The sequence below is a fragment of the Euphorbia lathyris genome, chromosome 1 (genome assembly GCF_963576675.1).
Source record: "Euphorbia lathyris chromosome 1, ddEupLath1.1, whole genome shotgun sequence".
Classification (NCBI taxonomy): Eukaryota; Viridiplantae; Streptophyta; class Magnoliopsida; order Malpighiales; family Euphorbiaceae; genus Euphorbia; species Euphorbia lathyris.
The window spans coordinates 1,837,514-1,856,903 of NC_088910.1; the positions used below are offsets into that span (position 1 = coordinate 1,837,514).

At 33.5% G+C, this 19,390-nt stretch overlaps 1 protein-coding gene across 2 annotated transcripts; it reads right to left on the reverse strand.

Moving 5' to 3' along the window:
- Positions 1 to 8,707: 8,707 nt before the first annotated feature.
- LOC136220151 (YTH domain-containing protein ECT4) lies at positions 8,708 to 17,279 on the reverse strand. Of its 2 annotated transcripts, none has more exons than XM_066007876.1 (8): positions 17,129 to 17,279; positions 14,057 to 14,236; positions 13,781 to 13,955; positions 13,518 to 13,594; positions 12,929 to 13,438; positions 11,343 to 11,879; positions 10,551 to 10,763; positions 8,708 to 9,369 (listed from the first exon to the last, which is right to left on the reverse strand). In XM_066007876.1, exons 2-8 carry the CDS (start codon positions 14,102 to 14,104, stop codon positions 9,001 to 9,003), a joined length of 1,929 nt encoding a protein of 642 aa, XP_065863948.1. In that variant the 5' UTR covers positions 14,105 to 14,236; positions 17,129 to 17,279; the 3' UTR covers positions 8,708 to 9,000. The 2 variants fall into 2 exon arrangements, with proteins under 2 accessions (XP_065863948.1, XP_065863942.1); XM_066007870.1 differs by having other exon boundaries at positions 14,057 to 14,094; positions 17,129 to 17,271.
- Between the last annotated feature and the right edge of the window lie 2,111 nt (positions 17,280 to 19,390).

The window sequence follows — 19,390 nt, forward strand, 5'->3', positions numbered from 1 at the left end:
AAATAGGACGTTCGATGAGTTGGAGGGGTAAAATAATCAATTTGAACAAGTTAAGGGGGTTGGAGGAGCATTAGACCTTTTAAAAATATGGACTCGGGTTCGTAGTATTTATGCATAATATCTATTTGGATCCCTGAACAAAAGCATCAAAGTCAATTAAGATCTTAAACTATTAAAATCATCAATCAGATCTCTAAACTAAGCAAAAATAATCAATCGAGTCATCGTCCTATCTTAAAATAAGAAATTGTGACTATTTGATATGGACTGCAATGATTTCTCTATTGGTTCAAAATGAGTTTGAAAAAGATAGTCTGAAACTGTTCAACCGAATGATTTTCAATGAAGACTCAATTAATAATTTTCGCTTAATATAAGGACTACATTGATTTTGTTTTAGTTGAAGGATCTATTTGATGATTTTAACAGTTAAATGAGTGTTATGTGTATTATTTATTACATTAGGTTGACTAAATTCCACAATGAATTTGAATTAAATTTATAAAAAATACTACATCCGTTCTATGATATAAGTCATTTTAGAAATTTTCATATAAATTAAGAAATACAATTAATGTAGAGTTAAATTAACGATTTTACATTGGTTAACTTAAAAAAATTCTCTCTCATATAATGGTTGGGCAATAAACATTGAAATGTTCAAAACCACATAGATCGAGACAAAAAAAATTTAATACTTGGACCAAAAAACTAAAGTAAAAATTCTTGAAAAACCAAAACGACTTATATTTTGGAAAAAAAAATTAGTTTCTAAAACGACTTATATAATGGGATGGAGGGAGTATTAGATTGAAATATTTTTTATCTCTGTTAATTAAAAATCTTTATTTTTCTCTGTAAAATTTATTAAATTACAAAAAATTTCATACTTTAAAAATTTAAAATGGTAAAAAAAATGAATACTAAATTTATAAAGATAAAATAAATAAAAATTACATTAAAATTTTAAAATGACAAATAACAGGGTGAATCAATATATAATTAAGAAATTAATAAATTAGAACAATTTCAAATATTATTAAAATACTTTTTTCATGCTTATTATTTTGTTCATGTATTATGTGCTTATTGGAGGGTAAATTATATTAATGGCCACTGAATTTACTACAATAAATATCACTAAATTTCAAAATATAACATAAAAAATATTTAATTTTACACTTCTTTATATTATTGGAACTAAACTTTAATGAATAGTTGAAGATCTCAAAATGAAAAAATAAAGTTTAAAATAACATTTATCATGAAATCACGTTTTTTATTTTCTAAAACCATCGTTTTCAGAAATTTTTCTCTTTTTAAATATTTACTTTTTCTCTCCTAATTATATAACACCTAAGTGATCTCAAAACGAAGAAGTTGAAGATTTAAAGTTGCTAAAATATTAGGGGTGGGCACGGTTCGGTTAATCAGTTCATTAGGCAAAAGAATTAACCGAACTGTTATCAACGGTTTTTTAACCATCCAAACCGAAACCGATCCATATCAATCGGTTAACCATACAACCGGTTAACCATTAATTTCGGTTAGGTTTTTCGGTTAACGGTTTTTAACCAATTCTCACTACTTAACCAAAAATCAATGATTAACCATAATTTTTACCCAAACCTAAATTTTTAAACAATATTAAAATACACATTATTTCAAAAATTCAAACGATAAGTACCGAACTAAAAAACAATCCATCAAATTTACATTTAAAACATAAAGAATGGTACATAATATTTCGCCAAAGTACTTATTACAATATAAAGCAGTATAATCTATGTTATATATTTATATTAATTTATGTTATAATCTATGCATTTATATTTATATTTACCTTGCCTTTGTCGTCAAATGGCCTATATATTTTTTTTAAATTTATATTTATTAAACGGTTCGGTTAACCGTTAACTGCGGTTTTTAAACACTCTAACCCGAAACCTAAACCGAAACCGTTACCTATCTATTTTTTTAACCATTAAGAAAACCACCGGTTCGGTTAACCGCTTTTTTCGGTTCGGATTATCGGTTTTCGGTTCGGTTACCGGTTTGACCGGTTTTTTTGTCCACCCCTATAAAATATCATCAATTCTTGAAATTTTCTATTTTGAGGTCGTCAATAATCATTGTGAGATGTTAATTGAAGGTCAGTGGCTATAATATCAGAAAGTGTAAAATGAAGTGACTTTTATGTTACACTTTGAAGTTTAGTGGTTATAATATTAGTTTGGCTAAAGTTTTTTTTTGTCATAGGTGTAATTTTACTTGCATATTAGATCATAAAACAAGATTTTTTATTGGGTAATTAATTTATTAGTCTCTATATTTTGACAAAACACACTGTTTAGTCCCTATATTTTCAAAAACACATGGTAAGGTCTCTAACATTTTTCTCAGCAAACTGTTTAGTCATTCCGTATGTTTGTTAGATTTTTTACCGTTTATGACTTCGGAAATGACTAAATTATCCTTTATTATTTACCTTCAAACTTCAGAAAATGAAATCCAATTTAGAAGAAGAAGCTATTTGTATGGAGAATAAGAAAAAGAACAGACCCAATGCTTATGAATTTGAACGATTAAGAAGAAAATCAAGAAGAATAACACTCAAAGTTGATTTCAGATGCATTAGAGTTTAAAAGAAAGGAAAATAAAGGAAAAGAACGCAAATCCAAATTGACTAGTAGAATCTTCATGAGAGTCTAACGGCAGGGACTAAACAGTTCACCGAGAAAAATGTTAGGGACTTTACTGTGTGTTTTTAAAAATACATGAACTAAACAGTGTGTTTTGTCAAAATATAGGGACTAATAAATTAATTACTTTTCTATTTAACTTTTTCTTGCTTTTAATATATTTAGAGAATGAAACGCTTTTAAGCTTTTAAATTCCAAGAAATATTTAGACTTCTTTTAGTTTTTTGTTCAATACATACAAAAAAAATATATTAAAAAACTGGATAAAATGAAACTCACACGGTGTCGGTGTTTATATTGCAACGAGTCTGCCTAGTTCGTAAACTGTTCGAATTTGGCCCGGTCAAAACTCGGTCAAAGTTCGGATCGATTGGGCTCAGCTCGAGTTCGAGATCGGCTCGAGCATAAATGAGCACGAGTCTGAGTTTCATTGGGTTCGGCTCGAAAGCTCGTGAGCAGGTTCAAGAGTTTTTTCTACTAATTTTATAAATTATTTATTAGTTTTTTTAATTAATAATTTTGAACCACACATAGATTGTATGTGATTTTGTTTTTTCAAGTTTAAATTTGGTATTCTTTCATTAGAAGGCTGATTTTAGATAATAAAATGTTAATTAGGTACAATTAAGTATATTCAAAACGACGACGAGCTTCGAGCTTTGAGCTCGGTGTCCACACTTCTCGAGCCGAGTCTGCCCTTGTTCGGTCTCAGTTCGGCTCGTTTGCACCCCTATATGCATGTATTGTTGTGCATACAGAAAAATTCGAAAAAGATATGGTTTTTCGCTCTCCGGCCGTTAGAACTACTCCCATTATGGATGGTTTCGCCCTTTCTATTTCTGACAAATTAAGATTCAGAGTGGTGAATTAACTCATTGAATTTATATTTAATTACAAATCTAACTTGATTAATACGTGATAGGCGATAAATTTCTTCAAGTTTATTCAAAACAACTCAATCTTACTTGTAGTCCAGATCTAACTTAATTTTTTGGATTAATGCATATTTACACCCTTAAACTTGTCAACTTTTGCCTATTGGTACCCTAAACTTTTTAAATAACTTGTCATACACTTATAGTTGGCTTTAAAAACCTATCACACACATGTAGTTGGCTTTAAAAACCTATCACATACCTAAAGTTGACTCATTCGGACCTCTTGCATACAAAATAATGACATGTCATCTTTGACAGACAAGGTCGTATCGCATATGCATGCTATAGAAAAAAGAAAAACGTATTTGTTTGTTTTATATGTCACCTCATATGTCATCCGTTCGATCCGAGTGGAAGCGGTGATAAGTAATTTGGCCCAGTCAAAACTCGGTCAAAGTTCGGATCGATTGGACCCGGGGAGAATGCGCCATCCGTTCCCGCCATGGGTCGGGGGGAATGCGCCATCCGTTTAGGCCAAATTTTGAAAAATGCAAAATTCTCCAATTTTTACTGACGAAAAATACTAAATCGTTCAATTTTTTGTGACGAAAAATGCAAAACCGTCATGAAAAATATGTATTATTTTCATGAGTTCTTTGATAAAAAAATGTAAATTTTAATGTTTCCGACTCGTAATCATCCATTTTCGAGGTTCGGGTTGTCACACATCAATTATTTTCATAATTTCAATTATTGTTGTTCAGGTTTATGATTTTGGAGAGAGAATTTTCAGTTTTTGATCAAAATTATGAGAAGGGCAAAAAAGTCCAATGGGTGCAGCGATAAGTAATTTGGTGCGGTGATAAGTAATTTGGAGACGGTATTTAGCAGCTCACTTTTTAAAACCAACTATAAGTGTGTGATAGTTGGTTTAAAAAGTTTAGGATGCCAATAGGCAAAACTTACCAAATTTAAAGGTATAAATATACATTAAGGTCCCGTTTGGTAAGATGTAATGAGCTTCGTAATGAAATGACCATTACATTCAAAGCTCATTATCATGTTTGGTTGCATGTTACAATTTTGTTGTAATGGAATGACAAAACCATTAGTTAAATTTTGTTCAACAACTCTTGTAATCCCCATTACGTAGAAAAATGATTTGAACTCACATTATATCTAAAGCATGTAATTCTAATTCCTATTTTTAAAGCTCAATCTAACCTCTCATTTATCAAATCCCACATCTCATCATTGTCAAAAACACAAAAAGAGAAAAACATGAAAAATTGAAAACGAGAAAAAAAAAACAAAAAAAAAAATGAAAAAATAACGGAAACCCGGAAAAAAAGAAAAAATAAAAAACGGTGAAAATTGTTGAAAATGAAAACTAAAAAACCAAAAACTATTCATTAATTTATTGATTTCGGTTAATATAATTTTGTATTTGATTTCGATTCAATTTTTTTCGTGTTCTATGTTTTTCACGTTTTTCTCATTTTTCATGTTGTTCGTTTATTTTAATTATATAAATAAAATTTTGTAATTACATTTAATTAGGAAAACATAAGTATTGTAATGGTCATTACATTCTATTATTTTGTTTTTATTTATCAACCTTGATTACATTACAACTTTGATTATGGCCCTGTTTGGGAATTAACTGATTACATTAGCTGTTAGCTGATTACATTAGCTGTTAGCTGATTACATTAGCTGATTTGACTAGCTGATTTGATTAGCCGTTTGTGTAGACCTGTTTGATAAAAATTAGCTTATTGATAATAGCGGTTTGTGCAAAAAGACGAATAAGGGTATTAATTTTGGCACAGGAGAAGAGGGAGTCTATCTATTAGGGTTAAAGAAGTCCATTAATTTTAATATTGCAAAACGCTAATTGAAAAAGCTCCTTTTAAGAGCTTTTTCTAAATTAGCGTTTTCATCCCAAAACTCTCTCCCAAACCTCTCTCCACCAAACACTCCAATTAGCGGTTTCAGTGGTCAAACCTCTAAAGTTGGTCAAAACCGCTCTTTTTATTCCAAAACGCTCTTTACCAAACAGGGCCTATATTACATTGCATTACAGCATACCAAACGGATCCTAAATCTATATTTTAAGAAGTTTTACATTAATATATAAAAACCGATTCTGGACCACTCAGACCAACACGTATATATGATTGATAGAGGCGTTTCTATCACTTCTTTTTTCTAGCTTTCTATTTTCCAATACATATATATAATTTTATTGAATAAAATATTTCATTTGGTTGGAAATTTTTGCTTGTCTTTGTCATTAAATCATTGTCATGAATGGATATTGGATAAGAGAGGATAATGCAAAAATAGCCGGTCCATACCCTTTTCTATTATCATCGTTTTATTCACAGTAGAAAATAGTGATAATTCCACAAATAATTCTCAGCCGTGATAATTCCAAAAATAATTATAGTGGTTTTGCGGATCTGTATTTTTAAGCCGATTTATATATAGATGTCTATTTTTTTGGTTGTAAAAAGATGACGTGTCTGTATTTATTTATTTATTTATTTATTTTTGAAAAAGAGGACAGAGATGCTTCTTATCAAGGGATGTTAATGGATAGAGTACCCGTACGTACTGTCAATCTCAAATCCTAACTAACCCGTTTATTTTTTAATTATTCATATCCGTCCCATTATCTTAATAGATATACTTTTTGTATCCCATGCTCATTCCATTTAATTTATGAGTATCATTGGGTACCCTTACCCGTTAAGAACCAATAAATAAAACAAAAAAAAATTATAAATTTAATGAAGGGTAAATTTCAAATAAAACCCATGTGGTTTTACTAATTTTCAGATAAAGGACTGTGGTTTACTTTTTGTCAAAACGAGGATTGAGGTTTCGAACTTGGATTAATGTTATTAAAACCATCTTTAACGACCTGAAAATGAAAATTTTCAAGAATTAAAGTTGTTCAATGTCATATTTTTTTATGGAACTGCATTTTCGATTTTCGAAAATCATCCTTTTTAGAACTTTCTCTCTCTAAACATTAACTTTCTCTCTCTTTACCAAACATCATCTAAACAATCTCAAAATAAAAAAAGTTGAAGAATTAAAGTTGTTTAGAATATTAGTAGTTCTTAAAATATGTCATTTTTGAAGTCGTCAATGGTGATTTTAATAGTATCAATCGAAAAAATCCTTGTTTTGCTAAAGTTGAAAACCTCAATCCTCGTTTTGACAAAAAGTAAACCACAATCCTTTATCTGAAAATTAGTGAAACCACGAGGGTTTTATTTGAAGTTTACCCTTTAATAAATCATCTATGTAAAAATTGAACCAATTGAACTTTAATCAATAAGAATAAAGTAGTTTAGTGGTATCACTCAATAGTTGAAAGAACAAAAAGTTGGAGTTCAAATCTCATATCTTACATCTAAAAAACAATAATATTTCTTAATATATAAAAAAGTAATGACAAGTAACGAGTATCGGGTACCCTGACGGGTATTCTTATACATGTCCCATTACCCTAACGGGTAATAAGGATAGTCTCATTAGGGTCGAATAGTACCGGGTACCTACGGATACAATACCTGTTAGCAATACAATAAAAATAGAAATCGTAAGTCCGAGTCCTTTCTTTTTTTGCAACCACGCAGATCTATAGATCTGTGGACAAGATGAACCTTTTTCTGCTCTTACTAAGACCGAAAAAAAAATAAAAGATAAAAGTATAGCAAACAAGTGTTGATCTGACGGAAAAGAAATTCGAGAAAGTATATAGACTTCAAACTAACAAGAAAAGGTAAATCTGAAGCTTAAAAAAAAGACTAAAAGATAAAAGTATAGCAAACAAGTGTAGTCTATTTTCTTCCCCTTGTGGACCTTATACTAGTTGTAGCATGTATGGGTGAGAGGTTTTATCGTGCTGTATTTGTACTTTGTGATTTAATAGAATGATATACGACATTTTTATCAAAAAAAAAAACCTTAAATTAAAAAATTCTAAAAATTAATAATATTTTAAGCAACTTTCTTACATAAAAAAAAATAATATTTTAAGCAACTTTAATTCTTTAAGTTCTTAATTTTAAGGTCATTTAAGTGTTTATTTAACTAGAAGAGAAAAAACACCGAAAATGACTATGCAAAAAATCGAAAACATAATACTAAACAAATTTAATCCTTAGAGTTTTCTATTTTAAGGTCATTAACAGTTAAATTGATAGTATCAAATATAAAAAGTGAATTACTATATCAAGCCTCAAATTCCCACCTCTAGCCCCATGAAAGGACAAAAATACCCTTCTATCAAATTTGAAAATTCTCAAATTCTCAAACTCTCTAAACTCTCTTGGATCAAATCCGGACTGATTTATCAACGAAAACACGGATTGGAAGAGGGACGACAAAGGAAAAGGACTAATGTTACGAAATTCTGTTTGATTTTGTTGATTTTTGGACGTTTTGTTTATTCCAATTTGGATTTTTGGGGGATTCGGATTCGTGAGGTGGGGCGTGAGGCTATCACGCCTCCGCCTCTAGTGCGGTGTATGAATATCACGCCGCACCATAGGTGGAGGCGTGATAGCCTCACGCCCCACCACAGGAGACGTCGTGATATTCATACGCCGTCTCCTGTGGTGGGGCTGTGGTGGGGCGTGATAGTCTTACGCCCTCACCTATGTGAGGGCGTGATGGTCTCACGCCCGTGTGGGCAAAATTCAATTTAAAAAAAAAATTAATTTAGTTTTTTTCCCTTCCCGACACGCGGGCGTGTGGCTATCACGCCCCACCGTGCGATCGGACGTGTGGCTATCACGCCTCACCATGTAGTCGGGCATGTGGCTATCACGCCTGCATGATAGCCACACGCCCGCGTGACGGAAAGGCAAAAAAAATAGCCTTTTTCCACCCAAAACCATGAAAGAACATTTTCGTCCTTTCACGGGGCTGGGGGTGGGAATTTGGAGCTGAATATAACACCACCCTATAAAAATCCTTAGTTTTGCTAACAGCGAAAAATCTTAATCATCTTTTTGCAACAAAAGAAATCGTAGACACCCATCTGCAAACAAGCGAAACGCGGCTTATTTTTTAAATTATCCCTAGGAGATAAGAAAGATTATATAGTTGATTTAATTCATATTTGTGAAGGCAAATAAAATGGTTGTATTATATTATTATTGTTGTTATTATAATTATTACTGCCTGAAACACTTTCAACAGCCCTATTACTACTACTTCTCACTCACCCAGAAACCAAACAGAAGCTCCAAACAACACGTAAAATGCGCCGACACTCACTAGGCTAGGCAGGCATTCGGACATTACTAATATAACCCGTAATCCCTTGTCAGACAATCGTGATCTAGCTTTCGGATACCATCACCGGTAGGCTAATAATAACGCTGACTACTCACTTCCTAACTCGTCGTAGCAGACGAGACACCAGTGATCCCGGGTTCCACTTGAACTCTAGCTGAGCTGTCTGTCATGGAGTTGCCCCTATCAGTAACAGGGGCTTCTTTATTGGTCTCGTCCAAGCGAACCACTTGAGCGAAACTCTTCGACATCTGCTTTATGAAATCCCCGTGTACTGCAGCAACTGTGTTCCGGTGCTCATTTTCAACTGCACCACCTGCTGCACTTATCAGGCTCGCTTGTTGTCTGGCCTTGCGTTCTTGCATTGCTTTCTGTCTATCCTCGTAAAAATCAAAATCATCCAGGATTGACATATCTGTTTCGTAGTTCTTAAAAATACTTAGCATCTCAATCCCTTGCTCCAATTTCACCTGCAGTTTCTCACATAGTTTATATTTCAGCATAAACGAGCAGAAACGGAAAATAACAGAATAATGGAACCATTTTGTATGGCTCTATGACTGTCCTGAAAGTCAAAAATGTTCAAAAACAAAATCAAATCAGACGAATACTTTACAGGGAAGTAGAGAAAAGCTTTAGCAAGCTGAAGAAACCTGCTCAGGAGCATGGGAGTAGTTTTAGTAGGAAGAAACCTGCTCAGGAGCATGGGAGTAGTTTTAGTAGGCATCGTCTATTATCTTCTAGGAAGCACTGACACGGGTACTCGTACGGGTGCGGTGCAGGTGTGTCAAACAGCATTTTTAAAAAATCTGAGACACGGGTATGGTGGGGAACACGCCAAATTTATATATATATCATATCCATTTAGTCATTATAAACCATAACTAACATCCAGAATAAGTTATTAATTCATCAAAAAGAAACATTTATAATACTTCAAACTATTAAACTACCAAAAAAAAGGCAGCTGATACATTCTTTTTATTAGATTTTGATTTCTTTTTTTTTTTAGGGTTTTATTTTATTTTTGTATATATTGACCCCTCTTCTTTGTAAAATTATTAAAAAATACCCTTATGTTATACTTAATTAACTTAAGATCCCTGTCCCCAAAGTATCCCAGAAGTGTTCCCGAAGTGTCCTAGAAGTGTTCCCATTAAAAAAGAAAAGAAAAAGAGGGGACACTTATTTTGGAGTGCGGGGGTGCGTGTCCCCAGAGTGTCGGTGCCTGGAGTATCTGACACTCGTACATTAACCTCCTACAATGCTTCCTAGATTACCTTCAATTAGCAGTTCATTATCATGATTTATAAGCTAACTTCATCTAACCCGATTTGATTCTATTGAACTACAATATCTATCTTAACGGATGTGAGAACAATATTGAATTCCTGTTTGGCTCTTGCATGATGAAGAGTTGGGGTATGGTTTCGGAAATGATGTCATTCTGATCACATTCAACTCAGTTCCTTTTCTGCATTTTGTAGTGTTTCCTAGTGTTCAAGGCTAGCTCGATTGAGTATTTTCATTCAAATATTTTGTTCTATGTTTAGCTTCATACTGAGAACCGATTTTTTGAGCCTAGGTCATCCCTCAAGCAGCAAAAATACCTAGTTTTGGTCGCTCAAATAATTTGAAAACAAATACCTACCTCCTGCGTGTCTCGACTATTAGTCACGGGCTTGTTGTCGTTATTCTCCAGTACAATGTGGCGAAACTGACTGTTTGGCACATCTTTAATAATATGCCACTTCACAGGGAACTGCCCACTCCACTTGTCTTGCTGCCAGTAATCTACACTCTTGTCGAAATCAACGGGTCCAACCATTTCAGCCACTCCACAGAACTGAGCGCTAGCATTCACCTGCATATAACCACGATAAATGAGATATGCATGAATCTCGTAAAGAGGCACATGTAGTAACATCTTATAGAGAGTCTCGTTAACCCTCGGGCTTGCTTAAAGTGACATGATTAATCGGCTAAATCCACATGGAATAACAGGAGAAAATTTGGAAAAATTAAAAACTATATCATTTTAAGCAAGTTTAGGGGACAATAGATTACTATAAGCTAAGTTTAGAGGGTCAATATGTCAATTTAAACAAATTCAAGTGACTAATATATCACTTGAAGCAAGTTTGTAGGCTAACAAAACACCCGAAAAGGGGGGGGGGGGGGGAAATGACTTTTTAACAGTGTTGGAACCACAGAGGCAGGATGGCAAGGGGGGCGGCTTCCCCCCTCCTTCCCCTCTAGATCCGCCACTATTTATTATCCATTAGTTCTATATTCCATCTATCTAGTATAGACCAGTGAGATTCCTTTCCGGTTTCCTATGTGTTTTTTTCAAAAGGGTTTTATGGGTGTGTTTGTGTATTTGGTTCACTGATACTAATCTGTGACTGTGAGAAAGTGCATTGATTCTCTATTAGACATTTACCGAAAATAAGAGAAAGACTGGCCAGGGTTCCTGCTTCTCCTTGGCCTCCCGATAGGCTGCATCTAATTTTCTGTTCCCATTTGGCGTGCTGGCCCATACACCGTATTTGATGCTCTTATGAACATTATCTTCACTGTATGATTTTATAATAAAGAACTTAGCATCCTTGTACTCAGTGACAAAATCTAATTGGTTGTATGACTCGTCACAGATCTTGGTGATGGATTTGCTAAATTTGCTATTATCAACAGAGGTAAGTTCAACTGGGCTTTGACTTTTTGGCTTTGAGGCTCTAGGTCCCCGATTTTGTTCACTGAGGATGTCAACACTACCATTACAGCCACAAAGTGAAATGCTTGCCCTCCCTCGCCTTCTGCTGCTTTCAAGAGAAACCCAACTCCGACTGTTTGTTCCAAAACTAGAAATGGATGCACTGCCAAATTTAGGTCCTTGATTAAAATCATTGTGCGTATAGCCTCTAGCGTAGGAGTTTGAACCAGATCCCATACCATAAAATGATCTTTGTTGTTGAGGGCCCTATTAAAAAAAAAAAAATCACCATCAGCTAAAACCACTGCGTCGTTACACTGTATTCAAAGCACGAAGATGATCCTAAAGCTCATAACCTCCCACTATATAATAACGATGCCACAGACATTCAGACAGCATATACAATAGGCAGAAGTTGCTAATTTTGCTGAAAATAAACTGATAAGAAATAAGGATCACATCAATTTTATCATATCGATCAAGAGTCGAGATCAATAATTATTAACATGTTTTCAGCAGAAGTAAATACACCTTGGATATCATACTTCAAATCTGGTCAAACCTTTATAATCCGACTCCTAGTCAATGACACCATAGTGTCAATTTTCGCATCTTAAAAAGCATGTAAAATAGACTGAAATTCAGAGGAGTCAATCTAGTGCAATCTACTGTCGTGGGGTGATACTACATGAATATTTTCCTCCTCTTTAACAAATACTCCCTCCATTCTCAAATAAGTGTCGTTTTAGATAATTGTTTTTATGTTTTTTTAAGTGTCGTTTTCGTTTTTCAATAAAATTTAGTATAGTTTTTTGGTCTAAGCATTTAAATTTTGTCTTGATTCATGTGTTTTTTAGGTTTTCAAAGTTTCCTCTCCAATCACTATAGGAGAGAGAATTTTTATTTAGTTAATCAATGTTAATTTATTAATTTAAGTGCATATTAATTATGTTTCTTAATTTGTGTGAAAATTCTAAAACGACACTTATTTGAGAATGGAGGGAGTAGTAGACAGAACAAAGACAACATAAATCAGAATCGCAACCCCTAAGAATAGTTCAACTATCCACATGAGCTGAATACCAACAGTACCAATATGGCAATGAATAAATGTTAGTAATGGATGAGTTTTCTCTTCTATAAATTGAGATGAAACTGTACTGCATACATATCTACGACATCTTAGGAAAATTTTGATCCACTTTGGAAACAAGATGAACAATGAACACTAGAACTTTTCAGTGAGGAAAAAAGAAGGCACAAGCATGAGATTTCCAAAAAACATTCAGCAATAAAATATAAATGCAAGAACAAACCATGCCAACGTTCTGTCCATATGACCCATAAGGACCAATTGGTTGTGGAGATACTGCAGGTGATAAGGGAGTCAGAGGCCTATGTCTATCAGAGGGCTTTGGCCAATCTGACCAAAGTCCACTAGATCTGGATCCATCGAAACCCTGTTGCAAGTCATGAAAGCCATGTGTACCGAGATTCCCAGGGAAGTTGCCCCCACCGAAGGATCCCATCGGAGGAGGAAAACTAGGTCTTGGACCAAAAAGCATGTTGTCACCTTGTTCAATACTTGCTAAGGAATTCATCTCTGGTTGTGGTGATGGAGAAGTGATATATGGAGAACTAGGATGACCCAACTGTTGAAAATAAGGTGGGCCAGAAAATGGATATTGCTGCGGTGAATATAAATGAGCATCTCCACCTACAGAGGGCATAGGTGTGGTGACCGGAGAATATGGCCCATATGGCATTTGCGGACCATATCCATATCCACCATGGAACACAATAGAACCATTGTCATTGTAGAGACCCTATTAAACTTAAAGTTAGCATTTCTAGCAGGTGTAATATTTGCAACAAATGTAGGACGCAAGGGGAAAGGGAAATTACAGGTGATCCAATTTCCAATCCTTCAGCATTCACATATGGAGGATATTCATCCCATTCAGCAATGGCATTCTCATAACCTGATAGGTAACACAAATGAGAAACAGTTGCAATGATTAGGTTTATGACACTAACACCAGGACCAGAATGTTGCAGCTCAATTACAATTTAGGAACATTAACATTCGTTCAGTCAATGGAATATCAATTCTTAGAGATGAACTTCCCAAATCAAAACTTCCAAAATAGTACACACGTAAAAGTAACCTCTGTAGTAAAAGGCCTGTGCCTGAGGAGCATAAATATTAGGAGGGTAGACAGCACGATCTCCAGGTGAACCAAAAGACCCCAATTGTCCAGTGCTTTCCCTTCGATGACCAAAAGTGGCAACATCCTGAGAGGGATTCGGAGAGATTGACGTTTCATTTTTTGCAGAAAGAGGCTGAAGATAAAAGAATAAAAAGGGTTAGTTTAACGTGCCTTGAATTGATACATACAGAAGCAAACAATAAGTAATTGAGATTGAAGTGTATATATAACTACCCGATCCTTCAGGATATCTGATTCAACTGGTTTTTCTTCTGCATCCATGATCAGTATGCTCAGAGACTTAGTAGAGTCTTAGAAACACAGTCAGTAGAAATTATTGACCAACCAAAGCTAAAGTGTGGATAGCAAAACTTGCAGCTATGAGTACGTGAGCACAAATCCACACATGCACACCTATGCATACATGACAAATAGAAGAACATGAATATTTCAAAGTGAAAAGCAGTCAAGTCTACCAATTGTTCTTCGTACTATGTAAAACCAAGAACAAATTCTTTTGAATGATCACATAAAACTCCCATAAAATTAGCAAACAAAATCTATATATGACACATTAAAGATCACAAATTTGAGATCCATCTCTCAAGACACCCACTCTGAAATTTCAATCAACAAATATGTATAAATGATTTATAGATTCCAGTCAGCAACCAGGTACTCATGGACCAATTAGCAAGGAAGAAAACGCCTTAGGGCCTAAGCAGGTTTCTACTTCACCGAATAAAGTATAGCAAAGTTTTCTTTTTTTTCTCTTCTTTTTTCCTGGCCTCAGTCTATGATACTCCTCTTTCTATTAACAAGAATAGATTGTAAGTTACAATTCAATGTTCATAAGCACTAGCGTTACTTTGTCAGCAAAGAGCAATTTTGGTAACAAGTTCACTGAATATACAACCAAATCGACAATGATTTGGTTTAAATTCTCAAAGATGGGATGTAAAAACCATCACGAAATGGAAAACAAAACACAAAGAAATAATCAGGCCACCCCCATTTTGCTCACAACATAACTTCCCCAAAAAACGTTTATTTAAATGTATATCTTGCCAATCAATTCAGATATGCTTATATCAGGGATTGCACATTCCCAGGTTGTAGCCACATGGATCTTCTAACACAATTGATGATATGTTTAGAATGTTTGACAGTCTGTGGAAAATCTAATTCAATATTAACTTCTAATCATCAGATGCTGAATGTACAAAACAAGTAGCATAAAACAATATCAAATGGAGTGTACAGAACAGCCAACAGAGCCTTGATGCAATTGCACTTTTTCCGAATTCCCTCAAAAATTGAACACATTAGATCTCCGCATAAAGAATCATCAGTGCAGATCAAAATCTCCAATCTACTCGATTGTTCATCCAACTACAAAACCAGTGCCTTAAACAAAAAGAAAAATCCGCCTGTCCAACGACAGAATTAGGAATAAAACCGAGTCCAGAGAATCAACAACGGTGAAAAAATAGAAATTGATCAAGATCAAAAAAAAAAAGTCACTCGGTGGAGTGTTGAAGAACATATGATTTAGAATGTTTGCACATTCCCAGGTTGTAGCCACACGGATCTTCTAACACAATTAATGATATGCCTAGAATTTGAGAGTCTCTGGAAAATCTAATTCAATATTAACTTCTAATCATCAGATGCTGAATGTGCAAAACAAGTAGCATGAAACAATATCAAACGGAGTGCAGAGATTCAATTGCACTTTGTCTGAATTCGCTCAAAAAATTAACACATTAGATCTCCGAATAAAGAATCATCAGTGCAGATCAAAATCTTCAATCTACTCAATTATTCATCAAACTATAGAACCAGTGCCTTAAACAAAAAGAAAAACCCGAGAATAGCCACACAGATCTTCTAACACAGTTGATGATGTGCTTAGAATGTTCGAGAGTCTGTGGAAAATCTAATTCAATATTAACTTCTAATCATCAGATGCTGAATGCAAAACAAGTAGCATGAAACAATATCAAATGGAGTGGAGAGATGCAATTGCACTTTGTCTGAATTCGTTCAAAAAATTAACACATTAGATCTCCGAATAAAGAATCATCAGTGCAGATCAAAATCTTTAATCTACTCAATTATCCATCCAACTATAGAACCAGTGCCTTAAACAAAACGAAAAACCCGGGATTTATTTGAATGTAAATCTTGCCAATCAATTCAGATATGCTTATATCAGGGATTGCACATTCCCAGAGTAGCCAGACAGATCTTCTAACACAATTAATGATATGCTTAGAATTTGAGAGTCTCTGGAAAATCTAATACAATATTAACTTCTAATCATCAGATGGAGTGCAGAGATGCAATTGCACTTCGTCTGAATTCGCTCAAAAAATTAACACATTAGATCTCCTAATAAAGAATCATCAGTGCAGATCAAAATCTCCAATCTACTCAATTATTCATCCAACTACAAAACCAGTGCCTTAAACAAAACAGAAAAATCCGCCGGTCTGACGAATTGACTTTCAGAATTAGGAATAAAACCGAATCCAGAGAATCAACAACGGTGAAAAAATAGAAATTGATCAAGATCAAAAAAAAGTCACTGGGTGGAGTGTTGAAGAACATATGATTTAGAATGTTTGCACATTCCCAGGTTGTAGCCACACGGATCTTCTAACACAATTAATGATATGCTTAGAATTTGAGAGTCTCTTGAAAATCTAATTCAATATTAACTTCTAATCATCAGATGCTGAATGCAAAACAAGTAGCATGAAACAATATCAAATGGAGTGCAGAGATGCAATTGCAGTTTGTCTGAATTCGCTCAAAAAATTAACACATTAGATCTCCGAATAAAGAATCATCAGTGCAGATCAAAATCTTTAATCTACTCAATTATTCATCCAACTATAGAACCAGTGCCTTGAGAGTCTGTGGAAAATCTAATTCGATATTAACTTCTAATCATCAGATGGAGTGCAGAGATGCAATTGCACTTCGTCTGAATTCGCTCAAAAAATTAACACATTAGATCTCCGAATAAAGAATCATCAGTGCAGATCAAAATCTCCAATCTACTCAATTATTCATCCAACTACAAAACCAGTGCCTTAAATAAAACAGAAAAATCCGCCGGTCTGACGAATTGACTTTCAGAATTAGGAATTAAACCGAATCCAGAGAATCAACAAACAACGGTGAAAACAGAAATTGATCAAGATCAAAAAAAAAAAAAAAGTCACTCGGTGGAGTGTTGAAGAACATATGATTTACGCATATAAATAGATAGATAGATAGATGAGGTTGTCGATGTACCAGTGATTCGATCTGTAAATTGTGATTGGGTTGCCGCCATGAATCAGAGCAAGATCTCTCAAAAAAGTGTCACCAGAATCTAAGCTTCAAAGGGAAAAGAACGACAGTATCTATCTAAAGACAGAGATAAGATACCAAATAATTTATTATGTACATAAATGAACTTTACTAGGACAAGGTATAAAACTCAATATGAATTTAATTTAGTGGTTTTTTTTTTTTTTGATGAAAAATTTAATTATATTATTACTAAAAATAAAAATATCAATTTTTATATGATAGTATAATTAATTTATTTAAGGGTTAAGGTGCAAAAATACCCCTAACATTTTGAGTCAAGAGCAATTTTATCTTTAACATTTAAAATGATGCAATTTTACCCATAACGTTGATAATTTGGGTCAATTTAAGAAATAATTCATCAAACTGTTTTCTTGGTCATTAATCTTGTCATCTAAATTTCATACGTGTGTCATTTAGGAGTAAGAAATCATAAACATATGTTGAGATGTAAAAAAAATATATATATAAATATATTATCTTTTGTACGAATTGGATAAAAAAAATCAAAAAATTCATCGAATTTATAAATATTAATCTCCAATTCTATTATTAAATTATAAAAAACATGAAAACTTTTTTTTAGAAATAACTGATATGTAATTGGTGCCAAATAAGAAACAAAATATATGTGTTTTCTAATAGTGTCTGAAATTGACTCAAATTATCAACGTTGGGGTAAAATTGCTCTTGGCTACCAAGTTAAGGGTAAAATTGCATCATTTTAAACGTAAACATTAGGAGTATTTTTACACCTTAACCCTTTATTTAATATAATTTGTTTGATTTTTTTTTTGGTAATATACTTTGTTTGATACTCGTGTTGTTTTGCATGGCCTCTACCTTATAATTATTGTAGGAATTATATTTTCGCGACTAAATTAGATCGGGTTGATAAATATGGATCGAGTTTATCTAATTAAATTATTAAGATAAATAGGAATTATAACTATTTAAAATATAGAATACTATTTTAACTCAGAGTTGCAATTACAATGGATTAAAGTTTATCGTGTTTGATTATGATTAGTATTAGTCCTTAATGTAAAAGATGTGTGACCGTTAATATGAGATCACAATTCGACATTTCGCTGCAACAACTCAATGGGATCTACGCTATAGGAAATATTGATATTCAAATTATATAAAGTAATTTCTTTATTGGCAGCTACATAACCCGTGTTCTCTCGGTTGAAGGATCCATATTTTAGATCAAAACCATGTTCTTTACTTGAGTATAGTATATATATTATAGTTAATTAGTTATTCATAAAAACGTTTTTTGTATTGTTTATACATAAAAAACAGGATTGAAATCGCGAAATAAAAAGTAATTTTGTGATTTAGGATTTATGTTACCGTTTGAAAAACATTTTCAGTCTCAGTAGAGGGTACGTGATACACAAACACACATTTCTGCAGGTCATTTTGAAAAATGGAACTCACCAACGTGACTGAAACACCCCAAAATCCTACACCATAAAAAGTATAGTCGGAAAACACTGGCAAAGCGACTCGTGGACCTCACATGTCGCCTTCGCGAAAGACTTGTCAGGCAAGGCTTGACACACGCACCATATGTCGAGCAGTGGTTAGTCTTTTGTGCGACACGTAGATTCGGTGATCCAACAATATAGCACCATCTAGCACGTGTAGCACACGCATTTGGCGCATCGCCGGTGTTAGGGAATGTGTCATAAAGTCAATTTGTTTTAGGATATTCCAATTAATAATCCTGTTTGATTTAACATAGTTGTGATTTAGTATTACAAGGTTTCAGTCTTTTATCACATCATAAAGACAAAAGGTCCATAGATTATCATCATTACACAAAGTGTTCGTACAAGATGAAGTTAGACAAAACTTTCTGTTATAACTTAAATGATAATAATCTTAAATAAACCAAGTCAATGCATTATACGGTAGGACTAGTATAAGGCTCTAAAGTCTTGCATGTAATATGTTTCCTATTTTGAAAAGGCAACCGATCACACAAACTATAGGTATACATATATCTAGGCAGTTAAATGGATGACCAAATTCAATGTGTCCTTTTAGAGGAATCTATACTACATATAAGGGACAATTACAAAACTAGCACCTTTTAAGGTGCTAGTTTTCTTTTCTAACTCATTTTGAAAAACTCACCAAAACTAACACATTTCATTAACAAAATTCCAACCTTGCCCTCATCTCTAACAC

Bases quoted from the DNA above. Each gene is read 5' to 3' on its own strand.
- LOC136220151 (XM_066007870.1), bottom strand. From the start codon at position 17,168: ATGGCGGCAACCCAATCACAATTTACAGATCGAATCACTG. The intron at 13,956-14,056 runs GTAGTTATATAT...TTTTATCTTCAG, and splicing joins CAGATATCCTGAAGGATCGG to CCTCTTTCTGCAAAAAATGA. The intron at 11,880-12,928 runs GTTTGTTCTTGC...TTTTTTTAATAG, and splicing joins ATGGACAGAACGTTGGCATG to GGCCCTCAACAACAAAGATC.